General features: G+C 31.2%; 1 protein-coding gene and 1 long non-coding RNA gene across 2 annotated transcripts; both read right to left on the bottom strand.

Annotated features, from left to right (window-relative positions):
• Nucleotides 1–546: 546 nt before the first annotated feature.
• Nucleotides 547–1,913, bottom strand: LOC115884931. Its single transcript, XR_004050643.1, has 2 exons — nt 1,802–1,913; nt 547–1,228 (listed from the first exon to the last, which is right to left on the bottom strand). It is a non-coding gene; the product is annotated as an uncharacterized LOC115884931 (long non-coding RNA).
• Nucleotides 1,914–2,208: 295 nt separating this feature from the next.
• Nucleotides 2,209–11,981, bottom strand: LOC115884923 (trafficking protein particle complex subunit 12). Its single transcript, XM_030903648.1, has 10 exons — nt 11,581–11,981; nt 10,508–10,663; nt 9,027–9,181; nt 7,837–7,898; nt 7,449–7,591; nt 5,155–5,320; nt 3,615–3,783; nt 3,476–3,546; nt 3,168–3,325; nt 2,209–2,843 (listed from the first exon to the last, which is right to left on the bottom strand). Exons 1-10 carry the CDS (start codon nt 11,875–11,877, stop codon nt 2,598–2,600), a joined length of 1,623 nt encoding a protein of 540 aa, XP_030759508.1. The 5' UTR covers nt 11,878–11,981; the 3' UTR covers nt 2,209–2,597.
• Between the last annotated feature and the right edge of the window lie 268 nt (nt 11,982–12,249).

The following is a 12,249-nucleotide window of genomic DNA, read 5'->3' as shown; positions in this document are numbered from 1 at the left end:
TACAGAGTAGGTACATAGAAGACATCAGTCTAATAGAGTTAAAAGTTTGTAAAATGTGAGAAGAAAGTTTATGGAATTTAGCAATAATAAATACGGAACAACAAGATTGACTAGTGCAGTCACATTTTTTTACGTCAAGTAGACTATACATTATATTAAAAAATAAATAATTAACAATAAATACAACTAATAATTATTTTAAAAGTAAACTTTTTCGTAGAATCTGATTTATACTGACTCATTATTAACTCTTCCAAGATTATCCATTCCACAATTATTTTAAAATATTAATTATAAACTTTTTAATTCACATCATGAATGTGTGATTGTTACATTATTTTCTTCAAAGGCCTCAAAAATGATCAAATCCACAATAAAAAAGTTCAACATGATCAAAAAGTTTTCTTTTTGATCATACTACATATAGGGTGATTCAAACACCGAGAAAATGGAATTTTGAACCACCCTGTACATTGTTTTTGTCGATAATTGCGATAAAAAATACAATGTGCCGAAATTTTTACATTTAAACCCGTTCTTTTGCTGTTTTCTTAAATAAAAATACCCGACAGTAACAGTATACTTAAAAAAAGCCGTCACATTAGGCCTAGAAATTATGTAAAAAAACTGTCAAGAACACCAGCGAAAGTCCAAACTATACAGATATTTCTACGCCTCTTATCACGTCGTTTTCATTATATCTTAGAGCATTAAAAAAGTAACTAAAGGCTGCCCCATACGATCATTTTTGACGTATTTTTAGCTTGATTTCGTTGTCGAATCACAATTATTACCAACACAGTGTTAACAGGCGAATAGAAGAGTAGAGTTTGTGTTGTATAATAGCGGACTTATTACTATAATCGACAATAATTCTTTATATTTCGACAGACTATGACATCTAACTACTAAAATATAGTCAAATGATTGTCTTGACTTGCTCCACATCTGTCACTATTTGACAGAATATTTAATAGTTTTAATTGTGAATAAAATGAGTTTTAACCATAGAGGACATATACATATAAAAGAATACACTGCATCCTTCCCATATAACCAATGAGAAGATTTATGTTCCAGTATTGAAGTATGGAAGAGATATGGAAGCGACTTTCCCCTCTATATCTCTGGTTTTATTTCAACGTCCTAAACGTCAATTTCAAACAGGATTTGGAACTGCCCAATCAAAGATACTCACAGCATCGAGGAAGCGCAAAAAACTTCTGACCTCGCAAGAATAGACTTATGGAGGAAATGCATTTATATTCCAGTCCAGTAGGCGTTTACAAAAAACGTTGGGCATTTAGGGTTGGAACTTTATTTTTCACAATTAGTTACTCATTTTACTACAGCTGTAATAGATTATCTTTAGTATACAGGGTGATTCAGATTTTACTAGAATAACTGCAGGTATCAATAGAACTAACCAAAATAATAATAGTTTGTATTATAAACCCTTTGAATAAGAAGACCAAGGAAGGAGCATATCAAAAATCTTAGGTCCACCGCGATGGGCCTCAAATATGGCCGACTTAAATTCCGGTCTATCAGTGCCGTTCTAATTTTATTTAAAAAATGTAAAACTATGATGTAGGGTAGACGTGGGGTAGACTCAATAATTTTTTTTTTATTTTTCGTTGTGAATAAATGTTGGTAGTTATTAAAATTGTTATAAAAACATATTATTATAATAAAAATAGATAAGTTTTAATAATTATTTATTAACACAAACCTCCGATACGCTACTGAAGCAGGTAAGTCAAATTGACGTATCTAAATTCTTTGACATCTAATCTTTGACAAGTAGTAAATAAAAGCAAATATGCAAGAAAATATATGTAATTAGTCAATTTAAGTGAATTTCATAAATGATCGGTTTACTACACGTATGTATATTATATAGTCACTTACTAGCGAAAAGTTGTTCCATTATTTCACTCGATTTTTGCAGAGATCTACCGCACGCTACACAACCAACTATTTTAGAGTCTTTTTCGATAAATCGCGATAGTGTCACTGTTAATTTAAGTTCTGCCACAATTTCCATCTAGATTTACTACCTTTATACAACTATCAGTAGTAGAATAAATAATAAATAACATAAAATAAGCTCCGTAAAAACTGACAAATCCACAAAATTTCAAATCAAATTCAAATGTGTCAAATGAATCGTCAAACAGAACTGTCAAGGATCCCCACCCTAGAGTCCTTTTTCCGCCCACCATGCATGAATACATGGATAGCATTATGCTCCTTCCTTAGTCTTCTTATTCAAAGGGTTTTTTATATTTATCTCTGTCGCATGCACTAAAATACAGACCACAGAGATAATGTGTCCAAGACCGTATATCTATCCTTCAATATTGGGACAAGAATTTAGGCGATACACGCAGTATATTCTTTTATATGTATATGAGTTAGAGTAGGAAGCCATAACCATTATAAATGACTTGATATCTCTTTAATTTTATTATTCTATGGTTTGTCAGCTGTTATTCCTCAATCTGTGCCTAGAAAGTTCAAAATTCGGAAAGCCTGAAAATTTGGAAAACTATCGGTCATTTTTAAATAAGAAAAAAGCTAAAAATTCGTCTCTATCATCCATATAGTTTCTCTAAAATAGCTGTTGGTGCGTCTGCGCTGTACTTCGACAGCTGTCTGAGCAAGGCAAACTTCTTCATAATGCCCTTCGACGATTCCATGTCGTAGAGACAGCACAAATTTAAAATTAAGGATTCATGAAGGGCGTGAATAGGATTTGAGGCTATGGCCGATTCTAGTACTCCTATGGCCTCTTTGAGGTGACCCCCGTAGAGTAGGCACACACCCATATTGTTCAGAATCTGGAAATTACATATGTTACGTTATCGTGGAGTATAAAAGTCTGTCAAGCGAGAAAAGAGATGATTTTGACAGATGAAATTTAAAAAAATGACAGGAAAAAGTGTCTAGTTGATTCTAGACCTAGGGAGATAAGTTTACAGTAGCAGTTTTATAGAAAACGTTCTAATAGTTGCGACTTAAGAAAAATTATTCATTATTAATATTAGTTACAGGCTTTTTATAAAAATGAAGTGTCTAGTTATTATATGGTCTATAGTTCAAAGACCAAGGAAGGTAATTTACACCAGAATTTTTATAGAAATGTAGGAGCAGTTAAGACTTACCATTATATTGGACGGATCCATGTTGCTGGCCTGTTGGAAATAGACGTAAGCGTCATCGAAATTGTTCTGGGAAATGGCCAAAAGACCTCTGTCTACCAACTCCCTCACTCCTGTGGGGCCTGCCAATTGAGCTGCCTCATTAAAACAAACTTCAGCACCTGTATAGCAAAGAAAACGTTTTATTTCAACTCATTCTACCTACAAAATCATTTTTATTAAACAAAAAACGCTGTTTATACATTAAAGACAGAAAGGACGTCATAGGAACCATTTTGAAACCCCAATTATGTCGCATTTAATATACATACCTGAAATATTTCCTAATTGTAAATGTAACCTCCCTAAAGCGGACAGTAGGGAATGCTTAGGAGCCCCGTCTCTATGAAAAAAAAATACAGAAAAATAATTATTATATTTTTGTACTAATTTATTAGATTTTTGGTTCACCTTTCGCAAAGCTGTCCCAATAATTCCATAGCCAACTCGTAATCTTTCAGAGAAATGGCGCAGTTTATTATAGAGTGCATCACTCTAGCCTCTCTACCGCTCCATAGTCGTAGAGAATCGGCTCTATCTGATTCTCCGATTTCCATAGGATTCCCATCTTCGCACAAACCTACAACAAAATCATCAATAAGAAAAATTATTTGAGCGAGGCCTAAATTTCTTTTATTATATATAATTATTCAAAGTGGTAACATGTTTATAGACATAATTTAGATGACTGAGACCAGAGATCAACTGAGACCTTCTATATATTTACTTTACGAACTAGCAATTCTGAGAATACTTCAAACAGATGATGAAGTAGCTGTTTTTGTAATTGGGCACTGAAGCGGAAACGCTTAGGTTCAAATTTATCCTTAGTAGTTCAAATGAACCGATTTAAATTTACTTTCTTTTTGAAGTTTCGTGATAATTTACGCGAATTTCAACAAAATAGTGTGGAGTACGAAGAAAAACAGTCTTGATGATGGCAAACGTTGAATTTGTGGTCAATTCTATAAGGAATGGTTTTATTCAACTGATATATCTTAAAGGTAATAAATAAAAATATTATTTATCCGAAAATATATATAAATAAATCTCACAAGGTCTTATCACAACCTTGACTGTTTCAGAAATAAATTATTCATAGTTCCTAAAAATTCTTCCTAGGAAACATTTATTTATTTATTTAGTCGATATAAAAAGATTATTTAAATATTTATATTCTTCCAAGGGTTTGAAGGACTTTTTTTATGTATTTCAAGGAAATAAATAATATAGGTCCAATTAAAAAAACTAAAGCAAATAATATAACTATTTGCATTGTTTTGACCTGTTAAATAATTTTATACGTAACATTAATATTTTTTAAAGTACTGGATTAGATAAAGCTATCTATCAACTTGGAATCTCTTTGTCTCGCAAAATTGTCATAAAAGTATAAGCAAAAGTAAATTTGTTTATAATTAAAAAAATTGGCGCCGGAAGGCACGTATAGCCGCCCATACTAAAATATGTTAATAAAAAGTTGGTAGGCAGTTCTTTTAGTTTCAACGTAAAGGAATTTTTCCAATTTTTTTTTATCTCAAAAACTGCGACTTTGACTGATTTTGATGTTATTACAAATTTTGTTGCAAATATTATTCCTAATCTTAAATTGAAAACCGCGTTTCGCTAGCTACTGTAATTTTGGAGTCAGGATTTTTTTAAATTTTTAACCCCCTCCCATACCCCCTTACCAACCCCCCACCCCCACCAAAAACTGATAGCCAGATTCTCGGGTGCCACAGTATTTTTGTGCCAAATTTGGTTAAAATCGGTTTAGCGGTTTTTGAGTTATCGTGTTACAGACGGACAGACAGACACCATGAAAATATTTTGTATTTACGTCATTTATGACCCAAATACATAACTCATTTTGAGTGAAATTAAAAAAAGTTTTTTTGTCGATCTTAATAGCCTACATACCTGTTGGTATGGTTGGCTAAAAAATACTTACCTTGTCTTAAATTGCTCAGCATCTTTTTTATGGTGGCAAGCATGCTGAACAACTTGGTGAGCGATTCCTTAGGCTTCCCGCAATGCATGGGCAATTCCGCTAGTAATAATCTAAAACTAAACGATGCCATAGACCCAGATCTACCACCGTACATATCCGGATAAAACTAAAAGAGATACAATATCATGTTATACCTGGTGAAATGAAAAATAACAGAAAAAACAATCCACTCTTTTGTACTGCACTGATATATGGATAAATATACAGGGTAACGCACCTCATTCGCCTCGGTTGATTATACGAAAACGAAAAGATGTAGAAACGAAATATTTTATGAGTATATGTGGGAAGGCAATGTGCACAATTTAAAATTATTTTGAAATGTACAGGGTGTTTCAGAACTAAGATCCATACCAAAGTTGTATTTTTTCTTATGGAACACCCGGTATTTTATTTCATTTTTGGATTCTTGGGTCCAAAAAAAGGTATTTATCATAAGGGTTAAATATGTTTAAAATCTTTGGTTTTTCAGATATTTAAAGATATTTGAAAATGCATACTACAATAGAATAGATTATTAACACCCTGTACATTGCTTTTCTCAGAATTAATTCTTGTGCTGACTTGTAAGCCAGAGAAATAAACTTTACTAAAAAATTTAATTGCTTTGTTTAATGTATACAGGGGTATCAAAAATTGCTGGTCTATTTTAAATATTTATTTTACATAAAAACTTCGTTATTTCAAGTACGACACCCTGTATTTTTTTAAATAAATCGAAGCATATTTAAATGCTCTTTCAAATTATATAAGGGTTTCCTATATCTACCTAACTAAGATTTTGAGAGAGCCATTTTTCAATAAAATGGGAACCAAGATGGCTGATGTCAAGTTTCTAGTGACAGTTAGTAGCTATTTTCAAAATCGAAATTAGTTTATGGACTTGATTTAATTGTATAGCAGTTTACTTTTATTTAATTTGCCTATAGTAGTTTAATAAATAATTTTTATTAAATATGTATTTATTATTCTTTCAAGAAATACGAAGAAGTAGTTCTCTCATTTATTTTATGATGATTCGTAGATATATCGATTTTCTATAAAAGAGCCAATTACGGCAAATTCATTTTTTTTACTTCCAACGACAGGTTTCTGCCTAATAGGTTTTTTATAAACCACACTGCCATAGCTGTGCGAAATAGAAAAGTATTTTTTCAAGGAACGCTTATTACGAAGATTCCTATTTGGATATCTTTGAGCATAGGCTCTTGAGGCGAAGAAACAATTTTCCTCACAAAATAAAATCACTAGTAACATATCCATTCGTTCCGCCAGCAGATACTGCTTTATTTTTCTTGATAAAATAATGAATAATGCAGTTTAATAAGTATTAAACTATTGTAGCTAAATTTAAGTAAACTGTTACAAATCTAAATAATAATGTCCACAAACTAATGTCGATTTTGAAAAGAGTTACTAGCTTTAACCAGAAAATTGCCATAGCGACACCAGCCATCTTGATTGCCATTTTATTGAAAAATCGCTTTTTATTTAAAATCTGAGCTAGATAGGTATAGGAAACCCTAATATATAGTTTGAAAGTTTGAACATTTGAATCTGCTTCGATTTATTTGAAAAAATACAGGGTGTTGTATTTGAAATAAAGAAGTTTTTATGTAAAATAAATATTTAAAATAGACCAGCAATTTTTGATACCCCTGTATACATTAAACGAAGGAATTAAATTTTTCAATAAACTTTATTTCTCTGGCTTAAAATTCAGAACAGGAATTAGTTCTGAGAAAAGCAATGTACAGGGTGTTAATAGTCTATTCTAATGTAGCTAGCATTTTTAAATATTCTTAAATATCTCAAAAACCAAAGATTTTAAACATATTTAACCCTTAAATGAAATAAAATACCGGGTGTTCCATAAGAAAAAAATATAACTTTGGTATGGATCTTAGTTCTGAAACACCCTGTACATTTCAAAATAGTTTTAAATTGTGCACATTCCCTCCCCGCATATACCCATAAAATATTTTGTTTCTACATCTTTCCGTTTTCGTATAATTAACCGAGGCGAATGAGGTGCGCCACCCTGTATATTTTAAAAACAGATAATATGCAGAATATCGGTAACGTAGGAGATGGCAACATTGCAGGGCAGAAAGTTTCTAAAAATGTCTTGAAAAATATGGCTTTTATAATTTTTTTTAATTTCAATTTACATGCTTGCACATACCTACTTTAGAGAGCCACTGTGTATATTAAACGAGTATAATAAAAATTACCTGGTAAAAAACATCGGGTTTTTCTAATTGACCAAAAGGTTCAGCCTCGGCTTGAGCAATGTTATAAGCTTTCGTTTTCACTAAGATCGCTATTCTAGTGAACCACAGTTGTAGTGAATGGGGAGAATGCTTCGTTATGTGGCCTACAATCAATTATTACTTTAAATTAAACCGTAAAAAAATATCTACCGTGTAATGAAAAAAAAACGGCATTATGGTAAGCGTCGAAATAATAGCTTTACTAAAGCTATTTACATAACTACTACTACTACTGCCATTACTCGCTGACGAGTATTTGACACGCATTTTTTTTATATTATAACTACGGCTAACGTGACACCGTTTTCATTCGATCAAACGGCAGTTCTTTAAAAAGAAAGAAACCTACCAACTCTACCCCTTCCTTGACCGTAAATTTGCAATAATCTGGCAGTGAGATTGATGGCAGCCCTATAAAACAAGTTTTTTTTAATCCTTTAAATACAATATACAGGGTGGTCCGAACTGTATTCCGGAAACTTCGACAGATAAAAATAAGTAAAAAAGTTCGTATAAATGTATGTTCTAAAACGCTTAGTTTCGGAGATACAGGGTGTAGAAGTTTCATTTTTATTTCGATTTTTTCCAAATAATTTCTAAAGTACCGTCATTATATAGATGAAAATTGGTGTCTGGGAGTTTTTTGACATGAGAAATTTGATTTTGATGTCAATATCACTCCTATTTGTAGGGGGCGCCACCTACACGTGTTTTAACTGTTTTGAAGAGTAATAACTTTTCGTCCGTACCTGTATAAAACTACTGAGGGAAAAAATATACATCTTCGTGACTTTTTATGTAAAAAATGTCTCTAGGTAAAAATCGCTACGATCAACCGTTCTCAAGATATTTAGAATGGAAATAGTCATTATTGACTAAAAATAAACACGTGAGTAGATAGTTATTTGACTGAAATAACAAATTTGAGAAATATATATATATTTTTTAAGTTAATCATAAATTTTTCTGCGAAAAGATGATGATAAAACACTATCTGTTAAACTTTTGGCACAAAAACATTTTAAATTTGTGATGTCAGTCTAACTTTTTAGTCAATATGTTTAATTTATGTAAATGACGACAGGTATTAATAATTTCGATTCCAAATATCTCGAGAACCATTAGTCGTAGCGATTTTTACCAAGAGATCTTTTTTACGTAAAAGACGTCGTAAATGTATATTTTTTTACTCAGTAGTTTTATACAGGTGCGGACGAAAAGTTATTACTCTTCAAACCAGTAAAAAATATGTAGGTGGGGCCCCCTACAAGTAGGAGTCATATTGACATCAAAATCAAATTTCTCATGTCAAAAAACTCCCAGACACCAATTTTCATCGAAATATTGACGTTACTTCATAAATTATTTGAAAAAAATCTAAATAAAAATGAAATTTTACACCCTGTATCTCCGAAACTAAGCATTTTAGGACATACATTTATACGATTTTTTTTTACTTATATTTATCTGCAGAATATGCTGCCGAAGTTTCCGGAATACAGTTCGGACCACCCTGTATATACTTTTTTTAATTCTAACCTATAGGAACCTGCTTGAACTAACTCCCTTAACCCTCTTTCATCTTGCGTGACGTCACTGGCACACAGACTTCTTCTCTGGGCAGCTTCAGCTTCGCCTAAAGAAACGCCTACAGCTTCGCCAATAGCGTCACCCAACTCTTCTTCCAATAAGACCTATTTTTTTATAATAATAATACTTTATTTCACACGAGTTTTAATATAAAAGACTCTGTATTTAAAATAAATCGATTTTTTTGTCTATCAATTCTTTTTAAAATATTTAAAGACATGATTATAGATATATCTGTAACATCAATTTTAGATTGCATGTGTTTTCCATATACAGGACTCTGTAACAGTGCGACAGGCATCTGTAAATACCGCCTTTACTGCATACTATATATATTGTAGGAAAATATTTTAACTTCCACAGGATGGCTCAAAAAAGCGTGAGTGGATTGGGAATATTTTTTTATTAAATGGAACCCTTTATATATTATTGCATTTTTGGCTTTCTTCTTAATCACTTTACATAGTCCTATAACATTATTAAACTTGTTTTTATAATTTCAGAGATATATGTAAATAAGTATATGAAAAAAATAAATATTTTCAGCCTTTTTGAAAAAAAAATAAAAATATAAAATATAAAAAAATATGCTAGGTACCTATACCCTATACTTACTTTATTATAAATATCGTAATCTTAAATCACACAGGGTGTTCAAAATTCTATGCCAAACTTTCTAAAACATAAAATAATTTTTCTTCGTTTTTTTTTTAAACGAAACACCCTATATATTATTTTTTTGTTAGATGCAGATGGTAAAATACCAGACAGAAATCATTACGTGGCTTTGATAAAAAATTACGGTTGAAAAAGCCATGTGTAATATAAAACCGCGAATATCTGCGAAACCGTTCAAAATTTTAAAATGCTTTAAATACAAAAAATGTTCATTTTTTAATTCTCCATTTAACAAAAAAAATAATATACAGGGTGTTCCATAAAAAACGGATAAAAAATATTATATTTTAGAAAAAAGTTTGTTGTAAAATTTCGAACACCCTGTAAGATTCAAGATACGATGTTTATAGCATAGTAAGTACAGGCCAACTATAGTAAATACCTAGTAAAGTTTTGATTTCAAGACCATTTCTTGTATTTTTAATAATTTTTATAAATTTTAATTTGAGATAAAGATTATTTATTATTATTCTAATAGAAACTCAATCAGGATCACCCTGTATATAAGGTAAGCTATTGCAGATTACGTTTTGCAGAAATCAATTGAATTTATATGGCAAATCCACTGAATCAGAAAAAAATACGTATTCCATTTAAAAAACTACATTAGTGTAAAAATATATTTGAACCACCCTGTAAGTCTATGAAAAAATGTATTGAAAAAGCATTTACAGCCCTGAGTCACCACATATATGTATGTATAATTTAAAATGTTTCTTTTTTTATTTTATTTTTTTAAAAGCAATGCTTACCCCTGGAGTTGTAAGCATGTCCGGATCGGGAATATAAGTTCCTGAAGGAGCAGTAGCATTCGCTATAAGCGCTTGTCGAGTTCTTTCAATAGGAATCCAGGCATCCCTTCTTCTATCAGTCTCAGCGCTGGATGTAACCCTGGGTATATAAGACTCCTACAACAACAAAAAAGTCCATAAAACAAATTACTTAAACAACTAACACCTACTTTGCACCTAGCATGTCTACAAAGACACTTTTTCATTTTAAATTCATTAAAAAATGAAAACAAATCAAGAAATACGAGACAGTATATCACAAGCAAACTTTCACACTGATATTTGATTCTAGAATTAACTAGAAAAAAACTACCTGCGTCCTCCCTTGCTTTGGCGTATAAATAATTGATAAAACCAATAATACAATTTCGATACGCACAAAGAATCTAATAATTATAAAATCAATAGGGGAAGTCCAATTTTAGGAAAGCTATTGATTGATTCAGTTGTATTATTACGAAAATGAAGGTAATTTATTATCTGAACTCTTTTGTATTGTGACAGGGTAATTAGTGGATACAAAAAGGTGTTTTATTTGTATTTTTGTTTATTTGAGCACAGTGTTTGAAGAATTTAGCATAGGTGCAGTCATTGACCTCTTACAAAACAGGTCCAGTTAATGGAAATGTTTACTTAACACTACTTTTCCTTTCATTTTTAACGGTTAATGACCTTTGCAGTAACTGAATTACCCCTTATTTTAGTTTTAAATATTCATAAACACATTATACCGCTGTGCTTTGTATTGATTTTTTTCAGTTTTCTTGGAAAAACAAGTGATTATACAAAAATGACCATATAATACTTCCCATGAAAGTTATTTTAGCTTAACAATCATATTTTCTTAACTTTATACTTTTAAAACATGTTAAGATTATCTACATCTAATCTGATGTATGTTAGCTAACTTTATATTGTAAAATAGAGACTTTTAATTGTACAAATATATAATTTATGTACCTAAACACCATGTATAAATTACGTAAATTAGGAAAATAATCATTAGGCATCATTTTCAGTGTTTCAAAACTTACCTCGCTCTTACTACTGAGCCCCAACTGCGTAATAACTGCACTATCCGAACTGGCTTTCATATGATCATTTCCAATCAAATCAAAAAAGGCAGCCGTAGGATCTTTAGGCTCTACGGGCGTCTCGGCGAATATTCTGCATACCTCCGGCTCCCCCTTTTCGTTAGTTTCTATTTCTGGGGTCAATTTTATGTTTTCTATCTTGGACATAGCTTCGATCATATCTTTTTCGATATCGTTTTCAACGCTGTCTTCTGTTCCGAAGTATTGGGTGAGCGAAGGGGGTTTCTGGTCGTTCATTTTGTACAATTATACATTTAAACTGGCTTAATATTTACATTAAATTGCCTAAAAACAGGAATATAAACTATAAACCCGTTTTGTTTTGATTCGAAGGGAAAGCGTCAAATTTGACAACTTGATTGTCTTCTTCTTTTCGTTTTTTTCTTGGCATATGCAGAAAGTAGTATAAGCATTAGGAGTCTATGGTATTAGTCAATATATCTATGTTATCTATGGCAGAAGCATATTTTATGTTTTCTGTGGTGTACTTGTTTGAAAATTTAAAATGTCTAAGTATTTTTTTTAATATAAAGGAAATTATATTGAAAAACAGTAATTATTTTATTCTAATTTTGAAACCCCGTGTTGTCTGCTCAATTGAGAAGGTAA

Source organism: Sitophilus oryzae, unplaced genomic scaffold, assembly GCF_002938485.1.
Source record: "Sitophilus oryzae breed Bouriz unplaced genomic scaffold, Soryzae_2.0 scaffold_358_pilon_pilon, whole genome shotgun sequence".
Classification (NCBI taxonomy): domain Eukaryota; kingdom Metazoa; phylum Arthropoda; class Insecta; order Coleoptera; family Curculionidae; genus Sitophilus; species Sitophilus oryzae.
The sequence above is the reverse complement of the archived record's forward strand: the minus strand, read 5'-3'. Positions and strand labels throughout refer to the sequence as shown.

Bases quoted from the DNA above. Each gene is read 5' to 3' on its own strand.
- LOC115884923 (XM_030903648.1), bottom strand. From the start codon at position 11,877: ATGAACGACCAGAAACCCCCTTCGCTCACCCAATACTTCGGAACAGAA. The intron at 7,592-7,836 runs GTAGGTTTCTTT...AATTGATTGTAG, and splicing joins TCAAGGAAGGGGTAGAGTTG to GCCACATAACGAAGCATTCT. The intron at 3,547-3,614 runs GTGAACCAAAAA...TTTTTTTCATAG, and splicing joins TTGGGACAGCTTTGCGAAAG to AGACGGGGCTCCTAAGCATT.